Source organism: Pipistrellus kuhlii, unplaced genomic scaffold, assembly GCF_014108245.1.
Source record: "Pipistrellus kuhlii isolate mPipKuh1 unplaced genomic scaffold, mPipKuh1.p scaffold_m20_p_6, whole genome shotgun sequence".
Classification (NCBI taxonomy): Eukaryota; Metazoa; Chordata; class Mammalia; order Chiroptera; family Vespertilionidae; genus Pipistrellus; species Pipistrellus kuhlii.
The window spans coordinates 8,174,067-8,188,329 of NW_023425562.1; the positions used below are offsets into that span (position 1 = coordinate 8,174,067).

The following is a 14,263-nucleotide window of genomic DNA, read 5'->3' on the forward strand; positions in this document are numbered from 1 at the left end:
GTGTTAAGTGTGTTCATCAATTGTGTTGAAAGACATGGAACATACCATGAGGGCCTTCTGTTTGGATATAAGACCAACTCGTGTACAAGGCATTGTGCGAACTATTTTCTTTTCTTTGGGGTTTAATTCGGAGACCTAGGAGGAAAGTATTGAACAGTTATTTATTCTGGGTTAAGAGAGGACTGGCCTGGGAGCCTGTCCTCTGGGGGTGTCATCACACTCCCAGCCACCATTACACTTACAGCTACTGATATTCTAGTGCCTACCAGGGAACAGGCTCTATGCTAAGAAATTTTTATACAAAACTAATTTGTTTAACCTATGTTTAAATACCAATTGTGTGCTTGAAACAGGCTCTTGTTGAGCCTACACTCACTCCAGGGGTTGAGGGTGGAGTTGGAGAGAGACAGCTGATCATGGTTAAGTAACTTATTGCCTTCTCATGTGCTTGGTCAGTGCTAAGGCAAAAAAGCCAAGGGCTTTATCTCCAGGATACCTCCCAGCAATCCTATGAGGTTGATACCATCATCCAATTTAGATGCACTTGCTGAGCCATCGTTCATTCCACCACTCTGGGGCTCTGTTTCTTTCTCTGTTATGTGAAGGATTCAGATTCTATGATTTAGGTGCCCGCTCCTTCTTATATTCTCTGGTCTTCTCTCTTTTTCTGACTGTGTGCACTTACTCTCTGGTTTTCTTTCGACGGCACCAGCTTAACCCACTTCCTGCCTGCAAAGATCTCCATTCACTTTTCTGTAGATATTTCAGCCCTGACACAACCCATCCAAGAACCAGCATTTAGAAGCCACTGGCTGTGGATTACTTTAGAATTTTTATCAGTAAAAAAAATGAGCATTATCATTTGAGGTCTGTAAAGAGAAAGAGGAAAGAGCTTCCTGTTCCACACAGCCATGCCATGGGCAAGCAACACTTCACTTCAGATGCTTGTCTCAGGCACAGGAAGTGGGTCGGGGGGCATGCGTCCCCTTTGTGGCCTTGGCAGTGCTGATGTGCGTGCCTTGCGAGTGCCTTTACTCTGTGTGGACGTGCGTTCTTGTATTATACTTAGGCCTAACTGCTCTATTAGATTATAAAACTCTTGATGGCAGCCTCCTCCTAGACCCAGTTCCTTCTGCTTGGTTTCTGCTTCGATGGTATTTGTGCCTTGATTACATAGGGGTGATATACTTCTGTTCTTGAAATGTTTGCTGGATGGGCATCTCACTGCCAGTTCTTAGAGCCCGTGTGAGTGTTAAGACCTCCCACATCTCCTTTCCTTGCAGGAGATCAGACTGTAGCATGCTGATGCACAGAGAGAACTTATTAGGGTTTCTGCCCGCAGCAAGTGAAACGCATGGCCTAAAAGGCTGCATGTGAACGCATTCTTAAAAGTTACGCAATTCTCGTAATGGGAACTTTCAAGCACATTGTTGGGCCTCCTCACACTGAAGAATATACATCTCCAAGTGCACAAGGATAATGTGGTATATGGTCACCTGATTTGAAGCCTGTGTCATGCTTATTCTCGGTGGATTGAAGGGCATGCCACGTTTGGGTGAAGAGCCTTTAGATACACTTGGGAGTGAGTTGGATGAGAAATGTTGAGTTGCTGTTCCTAATGATTTTTGCTTTGCTCGCAGGAGTTGTACCCTGGTCAAATATCATGGAAATCCTGGAGGAGAAAGACGGGGTCGACACGGAGCTGCTAGTTTATGCGATGACTTTAGTGAACAAGGTTGGTCAATGTCTGTTATGGGTTGAATTGCTATGTTAAGTCCTATCCCTGGTACCTATGGATGTAAGCTTACTTGAAAACATAGTGTCTTTGCAAATCAAGTTAATATAAGTCACATGGATGGGCCCTAACCCATTATGATTGCTGTCCTTTTAAGGACAGAAAGAGGCAGGCATAGAGGGAGAGACGTACACACGTGCTCATGAGGAAGGAATCCATGTGGAGACAGAAGCAGAGATTCAAGTGATACATCTCTAAGCCAGATGATGCCAGAGAATGCCAGGATTTCCAGCAGCCAGTCTAGGGCGAGGCAAGGAAGTACCCTCTCCTCGAGCCCTCAGAAAGAGCAGGACCCTGTCCACATCTTGTCTGGTTTCCAGTCTCAAACTATGACAGGACCAATCCCTGTCGTCTTAGCCACCTAGTTTGTGGTGATGAGTTACGGTAGCCCTAGGGAACTAAGACAACGTGGAAGTTTAAAATGTGCCCTCTGACTAAGAGCCACGTCCTGTGGACCCCCTCATGGTGGCTGGGACCCTTGTGGTTGTGTGCTTCTTTGCAGGAGAAAACCCTTTACACTCACACATGGTGTGTGTGCCCTGTGCTGATGCATACACGTGTGAAGCCCTGTGAGTGTCTGCTTGCTTCTGGTGCTTTGGTCTTTGCCTTTTTGTTTTTTAAAATTTTATCTATTGATTTCAGAGAGAGCAAGGAAGGGACAGAGGGGAGGGAATGGGAAGGAGGGAGAGAGAGAGACATCAATTTGCTTCACTCATTTTTGCATTCATTGGTCGCTTCTTGTATGTGCTTTGACTGGAGATCAAACCTGCAACCCTGAAGTATCTGGAAAATGCTCTAGCCACCTGAGCTAACCAGGCAGGGGTAGGTCTTTTCTAATAGCGGAAATTTTATGACAGACCACTTTTCCTATCAAGCTGTCCCCTTCAAAACATGTTTCTTTAAGCAATTACTGTATTTTTCGGACCATAAGACGCACTTTTTTCCCCCCAGAAGTGGGGGGAAAAAGTCCCTGCGTCTTATGGTCCAAATATAGCCTACACATATACTTAAAAAAAAAAGTTTTTTTACTTGCCCGGCTCTGTGTGGTCTCTGTGTGCTTGCCCGGCTCTAAAATGGTTCTAAATGCTGCTGTTTACTTTACAGGGTTGATTACATGTGTTTATGACTGTGATGTTGGGTTTTAATGCACATTAAATATTTTAGGACACTATTTGTTTCAGAATCTTTTTTTCTTCATTTCCCTTCTCTAAAAACTGGTGCGTCTTATGGTCCGAAAAATAGGGTAATGAGCAAGTTTTACTGTCAGGAAAGAATTCGCAGTCAGGAGAAATGAAAGCACCCTTACTGCACTGCTTATTGAATTCTGAGTACGGGGGCCTGAGATGAGATTCCCAGGAGTGGGCCCCATCCTTCTTTTATGACGGTGACACCTTTCTGCCATGTCCGTCCCGGTCAGTCGGAGTCTTCAGTATTCATCCCCAGAGATGCTGCTCTGGCCACAGGTCAGTCTTACACTGGCCTGGGTCAGCCCACTTTTGGGACTGGACTTCGTTCATGACAATGGCTCAGTCCTTCATCACCGAGGCTGGGGTTAGGTAGTTACCTTTTGCAAATCACTACACCCTAGACCAGGTGTAGCCCTGCCATGTGCCTTCAGCCCCTCATCAGCCCCTCCGCAGGCCATCCTGTGTACTGTTCAAGCTGTGGCGTGTAGGCCTACACGGCAGACCACATATCTCTTCCTGAAATATAACTGGAGAAACATTTTCCCTCATGAACGGGGGACAGATATGAAGCAGCAGCATTATAAGGAGTAGCTTCTACTAGATATTAAGATGTGCAAACTCCAATGGTAAAGCAGTATTGGGGAGCGAAGGGGAGCGGAGGAACTGTGAAATGACCTGATGCATTGGAATTTCCTACGCTGTGACTGACATCAAAGGGGGTGGGTTAGCTTGTTCATGATCAGGAGGTCTTGCTACATGGAAATAAATGAAAATTTCATTCATATACCAGAATAAATTCCAGATCAATTCAAGAGTTCATTGTAACACATCAAGCTATAGAAAAATAAGGGGAAAAACCCAAAAACCTGTACGTAAAAGATTAATTGGCCTCTGGTAGGTAAAGGTGACATTAATAATACAAAAGAAAAATTCCGAAGGGAAGGACTTAAATATTTCAGTGAACTGAACTCTCCGAGGTCGTATCATTAGAAATGAAAACTACAAACAAAAGCTCAAGGCAAGTGACAGACTAGGAAATTGTTAGCAAAAAAATAGGCCAGAAAATGATACTGCCCTAAATATATTAAGAACCGAGTGGAAAAAGTAATAGCATTAAGCCTACTGAGATTAAGAGAAATGCGCAGGAAAACAACATTTCCCAGAGCCAGGGATTGCTTTTTAACGAAAGGCATTTGTTGGTGAGGCTCAGCAACCTCCACGACAGTCCTCGTGGGGAATAAGCATCACTTTTTGGTAGACGAACATTTTGCTTTTATTTTTAAATCTGTGAATTTATTTTACCATGCAATTTTAAAGCAATTTTCTGTTGGGTTTCAAAGATTAAGGTCATCAATTTCCTGTCATCTCCAGTCACTGACATTGTTTTGGAAAACACTGAGCTCAGCAAAAAAAAGTGATATTTTCTCTCTTGCTCAGTGTTTTCCACTGTAACGCTATCCATTTTATTGGTGGCGGCCGTGCCCAGCTGTTCTGATGGCCCTGGCAGCCTTTGCACGGTGTGGCCTTCTGCTGCCAACCCCCGGCAGAGACCCAGTGCGTGTCAGACTCTCCTTGGCATCACACGGCATTTAATGTCCAGGAATTCCTCGCGTACTCTTTCTCTTCTGGCAGTTCTGTCTCATCTTTTGTTAGTTCTGGCCCAGAGGAGGTCCAGGCAGGTCCCCAGGACATTACTTCAAATGTCATCTTTTCCTCAGAAAGGTCAGCAGACAGCTGGCACCCACGCTGGGTTTGTTTTCTGTTGTTGAGTTTTAGTCATGTTTATTGCCCCAGTGAGTAAAATCCTCTAAGATCCCAAAACAAAACAGCGCAGTGAAATGTGACGTGGTTCTGGAAAAAATGTACACTCTGAAATCTAGGAAATTAATACAGTGGGTTTCTAACTTTTGTTTCAATATAGTAAAAGAAGGCCTAATGACACGGAATTCAAAAACTTAACAGTTTTATGACAAAACAAGGGGACTAAATTCTAGCCTGCTCATGGTACTGAGACTGAAACCTCCCCTTGTTAAACAGGGGCATGAATGGGGGGCCTCCAAGATCCAGACTAATCCCCCCACCTTCCACCCATGTTGTCAAAAGATGGAGGGGTTTCAGAAACCATGTTTTACCCTGCAAGCTGAAGTTACATGCAGTCACATCTTGGTTCTCAAAAGTCTCCCTTCTTGAACAATTTGGTTCTCAGCCGCGTTGTTCACGGAAAAAATGTCTTGGTTAACTTCTCTTGGGCCACAGACAAAGAAGCGAATACACCAATATGAGTCAGTTTACAGCTAAACCTGCCTTGTTAACATCGCAGGAAATTGTGCTGTGAACATATTTGTGTGTGTGTGTGTGTGTGTGTGTGTACACGTGCGCTTTTGTTGCTGGCAAATCCATGATTAGCACACTTTTAAAACATAAAGAGGCTTTTAAGAGTGCTAATGGTGCTAAGGTGTGAAGGGCCATTGAAGAGGCAGGAAAACTGTGGTTGGTTTGGATGAAGGAAAAGCAGTCAGCCAGTGACAGCATTTTGGAAGCAGTGACCTGTGAGAAAGCAGAGATGCCGCCTGCTGACCTCCTGAGAGACATCCTTGCAGAAAAATGGTTCTTTTAAGGCTGGTAGGGAGCGGTTCATTGAATTTTAGAAGTGTTGTTGATAGATTTAAAAGTGCATTAGACATGTACTGTATATGAGAAAGGTTAACATAAGGAATTATTTGGGGGGTCAGGAAAGGATTAATTCCATTTATATATTTTTTCTAATGGGGAAAAAAAAATCATTCGAGTTTTGAACACACTGTTTCTCAAACAGCCTTCCAGAGCAAAATAAGCTCAAAAGCCAAGGTACCACTGTAGTGTCCTGCCCTGATCCAGCTGAAGTTCCCTCAGTGGGCCATACTGACCACCTCTTAGGACAGGATGAGTCAGGGAGGGCCGGAGCCACAGGAGCGTTACCATGGGGCTGGCAGGAGTGTTAGGGCAGGAGGGAGTTGGGAGCCCCGGAAGGGCTGCTGTTCTGGCAGGGCCAGGGTGAAGGTAACCTAGATGGGATTCATGCTTAGTACTCGCCTATGTTTTTATATTCCATTTTACTGTTTTTAAATTACCACACAGAAAAATTGGCCTTTCCCCTTTGGTATTTAGCTGTATACGTTTTAACACATACATAGTTGTGGACAGCCTTCATAATTAGGATCCAGCACGTTCCCCTTCCCCCTCAAGATCTCTCTATTGTTATAATGACATCCTGGTCCCCATTCGTGCCCCTGACAAACACTGATTTATTCTCTATCATGATCGCGGTGTTATTTCAGGAATATTACATGGAATCGGATGGGCTGTATCCCTTTGAGGATGTCTTCTCTCAGTGGGAGAGGCCTGTCTGTTACTGGCTGTCCTAACAGCTCTCTCCTTCCTGCTCCTGAGCCATGTGCATTGCAGATACTCCACAGTTTGCTTCTCTCTCCCCCCACTGAAGGAGACTGGGGTGTCTGCAGCTTTTGGTTTTCACCCATAATGCTGCTACAAACGTTTGTGTTCAGGCTTTGGCCACACTGGCTTTATCCTACAAGAAAGATCAGAAGGGATCAGTGAAAACCCCCAGAGAAGAAAAGAAAATGTCCTTTAGAGCAGAGGTTTCTCCCCCTGAGAAGTGCCTGTCAAGATCTAGGTGTCACGAGGCCTGAAAGACAAGCTGTGAGAGGCAGCAGGCAGCAGGCCATGAGATGTCCCCTGAGCGTGAATACGGCAGCAGATGTTTCCTCACAGACAGTTCTGGAGCTGCCATCTTTGCCAGAAGGAGGTGCAGTGGCAGAGAGGTTTCAGGGGAGAGATGGGAGGGCGGGCTGGGGGAGAGGTGGGTGTATGGCAAAATGGGCCAGCACGTTAGAGAATTGCTGAAAATAGGTGAGTGTGTTTCTAGGATGTATAGTCCCCTCCTGTGCAGGCAGAGAAAGAAGCTGTATTTGTTTGTGACGAAAGCTGCCTCCCCTGTAGCCGTAGTCACACATGAAAGGAACGCAGGCTTGGCTCAAACCCGCATTTTCGCAGGAGCTGACCAAAGACCTCTTCATACGCTCCATTCTGGGCCTGATTTTGAGCCAAGGCTCCATGAACCGGTTTGGTTCCATAGACCTATTTGTTGAAGCATTTAATAGTAATCTTCCCAACCATGATTGATTCGGCCTGCTAGAGGGATGGGGATTAGATCAAGGAATTCAACCCCCGGGAAACTTCTGAGCAGATGAACTCTAGGGGAAGAAGGAAAGAAGGAGGGGGCCAGAGAGCTGAGGAGACTGCCAGAGGCCTCTCTCGGTCCCTCGTCCTGGCCCCGCTCTGTTGCATAGAAAGCTTTCAATCCGACACCAAACGTCAACACACCGCATTCCCTCAGTTGTGCGTTTGGCACAGTCAGTGGTCAGGGCACCTTGCCGTCAGCCCTGCTCTGGCCTTGGTGTCACCATTTCCACCTCCTCATTCTCTAACCAAGTTCTAGAGACCGAACCCAAAGGATGGCTTGCTTGATGGTAGCCTTCTTTGAGCAGGTGCCTACTTTTTCAGGTCACTTTGGGAGCCAGGCTGTCCAGTGGTCTGTTGTACCTGCTGATGCCTCAGGGGCCGCCTGGCCTGGCACCAGCAGACACTGGCGCGTGCTGGCACACCTGGCCACTCGGGTGCGGGCACCGTTGATTATGGCTTCATCTGGTTCAGCGCCTCCTGCTCCTTGGACTTGCTAGTGGACTGGACCCCAGTTACTTCGCGTTCGTTTCTGAGCTCAGTAACAGTGAGTCGTGTCCTCTTGGCTCAGCCTCGGAAGGAAAAAGACTTTGTTTGCATTATGAAGAGAGACATTCTTTCCAATATCAATAATCCCAAACTAGAAGTGTTAGGGAAGTGGTGTCGTGAAAAGATTGTTAGGAAAGTATTGTGTGTTTTTTTTTTTTTTCTCTTGGGGCAGTCGCCATGTTTACAATAATTTTGAAATGTATATGCAGGGTTCTTAGAAATGCAAAGGTAGTACCATATTTTCCGGCGTATAAGACGACTTTGGAAACGAAAAAAAGTCAACCAAACATCGGGGGTCGTCTTAAATGCCGAGTATATCCCGAAAAACGTCTGGATATGCCACTAAATGAATTTTCCAACTCGATCCCACACCAATCACTGCAAGGCTGCTCGGATCGCCTCTCTAACTCAGCCAATCCAAGCAGGCTTTTTATGCATGCGGATTATACATGTTCTGTACCCAAAGCTACACTGGGTTCTAGTAAAAAGCCTGCTCAGATTGACCAGAGTCAGAGAAGCGGTCTATTAAAAAAAAGAACTGGTGTTGCCTCGGAAGTGGGGGGTAGTCTTATACAGCGAATATATGCCTAAACCTATGTTTTAACTGTAAAATTAGGGGGTCGTCTTATACGCCAGAAAATACGGTAAAATAAATAGGGACTAAAGGTCTGTGTCTGAAACTGAAGGCCAGAATGACTTGTGTAGAAAGCATGAGTGTGTGAGGAGATGAGAATAGCACCTCTGAGAGAAGTTTGTCCTAGGCCAGTGGTCGGCAAACTCATTAGTCAACAGAGACAAATATCAACAGTACAATGATTGAAATTTCTTTTGAGAGCCAATTTTTTTAAACTTAAACTTCTTCTAATGCCACTTCTTCAAAGCAGACTCACACAGACCGTGGTATTTTGTGGAAAAGCCACACTCAAGGGGCCAAAGAGCCTAATGTGGCTCTCGAACCGCATTTGCCGACCAGGGTTGTAGACCTTCAGTAACTTCCCTCTAGGTCTTTATCTTCCTCATTCATAAGATAAAAGACTTGTAGTAAATCACCTCAACAGCCTTCCAGTTATTTTTTTCTAAATATTTATTTTTATTGTTAAGAGAGAGAGTGTGTTATTGATCGGCTTCCTCTTTCACGCCCCCTACTGGGGATGGATCCCACAACCTGGGCGTGTGCCCTGACAGGGAATTGAATCGTAACCTCCTGGTTCATGAGTCAAAGCTCAACCACTTAGCCACGCCAGGTAGGCTAAATAAAGGTCTTTACAGTGCTGAGCAGAGGGCTGGTCTGAGATCATCCTTCTTATAAGACAGGTAGAATTCAGAGAAGTCACCTGTTTCTTTCTTGGGTTATTTATATATTGATTTGTCTCTGGGTTGCTGCTTTGGAACTTTTCCTGTTTTCCTAAATTTCACAGACCAAGGGAAGGCCTATCAAATTGAAAGAAAAGAGAACTATTACATTGTTATCACTCCAGCTATTGGCAGATTGATTTTTAAAAAAATATATTTTTATTGATTTCAGAGAGGAAGAGACAGGGAGGGAGAGATAGAAACATCAATGATGAGAGAGAATCACTGATCGGCTGCCTTCTGTATACCCCCTACTGGGGAACAAGCCCACAACCCGGACATGTGCCCTTGACTAGATTTGAAACCAGGACACTTCAGTCCGTAGGCCGACACTCTATCCATTGAGCCAAACAAGCTAGAGCAATAGATTGATCTTAACAAGAGTTGCCGGTCACTGACTATGTTGGTTTTCTATTGCCATGTAACCAATTACCACAAACTTAGCAGCTTTCAACAGCACAGATTTATCACCTCACAGTTTCCATGGGATGGGGCCCAGCACTGCCTGCCTGGTCCTCTGCTCAGAGCCTAACAGGCTGCTGTCAAGGTGTTGACTGGGGCTGGAGTCCCAGCTGAGGGCTGGGGTCCTCCTCCAAGCTTTGTGGTTGTTGGCAGAGCTCATTTCCTTGCAGCTGTAGGACTCATGGTGGCTTGCTGCTGCTTTGGATCCAGCAGGATCATTCTCCAACACTGAGTCCAGGGAAGGCCTTAGCTCACTTTAAATGGCTCACCTGGTTAGCTCAGGCCCACCCAGGCTAACCTCTCCTTTGATGAACTCAAAATCAACTGACTTGGGACCTTCATGAGATCTGTAAAGTCCCGTCACCCTTGCCATGTAATGGAACCCAGTCATGGGAATGGTCTATCTACACTCAAGGAGCGGGGAGTACAGAGCACCTGACTAACCGGTGGGATCTTGGGGTTCATTCTGCTTATGCCACAGAACATTTTTCTCAGATGAACTTGTCATCTGTCTGGCTTTGCCCCCATCTATACTAATAAAAGCCTGTGTGGTTGTCATGCCATAACAATCCATCACCAAGAGGCTGCATGCGCAGTGGGCGCGCTCGGGTAGGTGGGGCTGTGAGCCAGCAAGGCGTGCGTGGGTGGGCAGGGACTTGACGCTGCGTGTGCAGCGTGGAGGCGGGTCCCGGCAGCTCTGTATGGAGCCGAGGGGGTGGGACCTCTTTGAGGCAACCCATTGAGGAACCCTGGCTGGGTGGGCGGGGTCTTCCACTTTGGGGAGATTGATCATGGGGCTCCCACACTAGGAGAGGGCACAGGCCAGTCTGGGAACAACCCTATCCCCACCCTGAGTGCATGAATTTTGTGCACCAGGTCTCTAGTAATGTTATAATCACAGCCACTGTCTACCATGTAAAACAATGCCCTGAGAGCCTTAAGGCATTCCCTAAGACATGTCTGTGTCCTGTTCTTTCTCCATCCAGACGTTGTCAGGATTGCCAGACCAAGATACCTTCTACGACGTGGTGGACTGCCTGGAGGAGCTGGGTATTGCGGCCGTGTCCCAGCGGCACTTGAACAAGAAGGGGACTGACCTGGACTTAGTGGAGCAGTTGAACATTTATGAGGTAACAGAACATGCCTTTTGTAAGGTATCTTCCAGCTTGGACAAATGTCAAAGGCCAATGTCAACATACCCTAGACCTGTGTTTCCGAGTGTGTTATAGCAGCACTTTTCTCAATGCAACTTCTCAGGCCCAGGCCCAGGCCTGCTGAGTCAGACACTCTGTGGGTGGGCCCAGCAGTCTGTCTGCATGAGCCTCCTGGTGACTGTGATGCACACTCCAGTGGGAGAAGCGCTGATCTAGCAGAAACTTGGAAACTTGCTTCCTTGCTTATTTACTTAATTATTACTATTTTAATGTAAAGAACATGCATCCTTCCAGCAATACTTTCATTCAGGCTGAGGGAGGGAGGGAGGGAAGGAGGGAGAGAGAGAGAGAGAGAGAGAGAGAGAGAGAGAGAGAGAGAGAGAGAGAGAGAGAGAGAGAGAGGGAGAGAGAGAGAGAGAGGGAGGGAGGGAGAGAGACATGCAAGACAGGCCATATTTCTTACATTTTGTAGGGGTGGAACTTCAGGTAGGGCCTACTACATAATTTATAGGGCAAAATAAAAATGAAGGGGGGGGGATACTGCTGTTAAAAATACTAAACATCTTTTTACTTTCTTCCCTGGTCCTTCTCACCTTGTTCTGGTGTCTTTTTAATCGCTATTAATGTCATTGTAAGGAAAAAAGTTAACGTTTTGAATTACCATCAGGAGTTTTACTGATACTGTGCACTACCAGTTGAAAATGCAGTTATAAGAGCATCTAGCCTGTGTGCAGAATCAGCAGAATGTGGAGTCTGTCCCTCTTACATGCGCAGGTATTTTGTTCTTCCTGGAACAGGGAAGAACTGTAAAAACTAGCTCAGCTATTTTTATTTCATTTCTTGGTATGTGTTCATTCTGTCAACACTCTATCTTCAGTTCACTAATGAGTAAGGAAGGCTAAAAGGAAAAGGAACTGCGGGCTATGGGCTGTCCTATCTCCTCATTTTTATTTTATTTTATATGTCATCATTTCAGCATAAGTGGTTGGCTCATATGGAAAAGTAACACTGTTGAGAAAGGGTAGGATAGAATCCTTGTGTTACCATCTCTCCTCTTTTATAGCTAGTCCTGGTTTTAATGGAATGCATGGCTTCTGGCTGTCAATGACTGCTTAGCCAGTCAGAGGTGCGGCACACTCACCTTGTACTCACTTGTAGTCTCACTGAATAGCCATGTATCAGGGTCTATCAGAACTCCATGCTCATGGGCCTGTTGAATGGCAGACATGCATAATGCATCTGCTTCCTCTAGCATGCACCTGCTCCATTGTCCTATTGGACTTCACTTACAAAACGTAAGTTTAAAGTTAAAAATAATAAGAATTTCAAGATGGTGAAAGCAGAGCCCTTGAAATCCTTCTAGTTATCACGTTAGCAAACTCCTACGTCTCCTGTGATAGTCACCTCAGGTGTCCTGCATCCATGGGGTTTCCTTGGCAAGGTAAAAGGGTTCCTGCTGCTTGTCCCTTTGTTTCTAACCCAGGGAAGAGCACTTCCTTATGTGTACACGCTGGACTGAACAGTCCTCAGGAGGTACCAGTACTTGCTTGTCTGTTTCCCTTTGAGCTACTCTACGTCAGATGTCTCATTCCTCTCTCTAGCTCCAGCACTCCTGCCCAGAGTAGAAGTTCAGGAAGTGCTCAGATGTCTCTTTTAATATCACATGTTTTATGACAAAGTGTTTGTCCGATGCTGGGTTAAAGGAAGGGCATGCTTTAACCAGAAAGCAGCTAACCTTAGAGGGAGGATGTCCTGAGTATTAACTCAACGTGACAACTGAGTGCTGTATATACCAGTCAAAGCCAAGATTTTTATTTTGTTTCAAAAGCTAATGCAGTTTAAAAAAATATTTATTGTCACAGGACAACTACATTCGGTATACACAGGGAAACAAGGGGACCGTAAGCAAAGCCAATATTTCCTCTATGAATGTTTGTAAGCAATTAAAGAAAACTTGGTTGGGCTTCTAGAATTTTCCTTAATAGTGGAGGATATCTGGTGACCATATGTCCTGGATGTTCTGCGGACAGGCCCAATTCCATGTAATTTAATTCCATTTCAGAAAGGTGATTTAATCAATGTTTCATTCATTTGAATTTTTATTGCTTCATATAATTTTACAAATACGTAAATTCACAAATCAAAATTAAAAAAATCGTTTGTCAGATTATGTGTTCTAACTTTCAATTCTTAAAATGCAGTCCTAGTAATGGGAAAAGCATCTTAAGGCTGGAGACTTTGGGGGTGAGGGATAAATGATACTTTTAGAAATGATTGACTAATAGGTTAAATTAATCTCTTAAGATCCTTCTTTGTCATAGGTGATAAAAATGTCTGTCAGTTAGCTCTTGGGCATAACAAATATGCCAAAAATTTCATAACCCAAAACAGCAAGTGTTGTTTATGATTCTGTGGGTCAGAAATTCAGACCTGGTCCAACTGAGAGATTCTCATGCAACTGCAGTCATCTAATGGCTGGACTGGGGCTAAGGGTCTATGGCCTGATGAACCTGGTTTGGCATTTGATGCTAGCTGTTGGCTAGACCAGGCTAGCCTACACCTCTTCTTATGATAGCAACATTTTAGAAGGACAAGTCCCAAAACACCAAAACCTTTCAAGCCTCTGTTTGCATTGCATTTGCTGATATCCCATTGGCCAAAGGAAGTCATGTGGATAATCCTGGACTCAGTGTAGGGGGGGTTACACAAGGGTAAGGGAAGTGCTATTCTCTGGGAGCCTAGCACTGTTATGGTCTGCCACAACCTGTCAGCAGCTTAGTTCCTTTTTATTTTTATTTTTCTTTTTATTGATTTCAGAGAAGAAGGGAGAGGGAGAGAAAGATTAAAAAAATCAATGATGAGAATCATTCATTGGCTGCCTCCTGCATGTCCCCTACTGGGGATCGAGCCTGCAAGCCCGGTGTGTGCCCTTGACCAGAATCACACCCAGGGACCCTTCATTCTGCAGGTTGATGCTCTGTCCAAAGCACTAGGACATTTAGTTCCTTTTTGAAATGGTTCCAGTACTGGAATCCTCTTCACCTAAAAGCTCAATCAAGTTTTGTGCATATGAATTAAAACAAAGGTATGGAATAGCAATATGAAAAAGGCTTGCACATGTTATATAAAAATGGCTGCCAGTCATGGATATTAATAGTAATGTAACCATATCAACTCATAGAAATTGCTAATAGCTTTTGGCCTTCATCTGGAATGTTGAGATTATTGGCTATTAGATGATATTAAGAAATAAATTTAAGAGAATAGTGGTTATGGTTTTTAGAAATCCTAATCTTTTGGTTATATATAAGGAAATATTTACAAATGATAGGATCTTGGATTTACCTCTGAAGAAAAACTGGCTGTGTGGAGTTGGGGCACACAGGGAATGGGGTGTAAATGAGACAAGATTGGCCAGGAGTTGAGCACATCACAATCTTTATACTCTTTAACGTACTTAGTGTGCTTTTGAACATTTCCACAAGAAGACATTAGAAAGAAAGCTCAGGTCATTCAGTAGCCTC

The 14,263-nt window shown here is 44.8% G+C and overlaps 1 protein-coding gene across 23 annotated transcripts in view; it reads left to right on the forward strand.

The window, feature by feature from the left end:
- FHOD3 (formin homology 2 domain containing 3) overlaps window positions 1–14,263 on the forward strand; it is a 335,026-nt gene that overhangs the window by 211,845 nt on the left and 108,918 nt on the right. For all 23 annotated transcript variants that reach the window (XM_045574974.1, XM_036419534.2, XM_036419535.2 and 20 more), the window contains exons 8-9: window positions 1,641–1,735; window positions 10,572–10,715. In XM_045574974.1, the coding sequence (XP_045430930.1) occupies window positions 1,641–1,735; window positions 10,572–10,715 (239 nt within the window). The remainder of the gene's footprint in view (window positions 1–1,640; window positions 1,736–10,571; window positions 10,716–14,263) is intronic.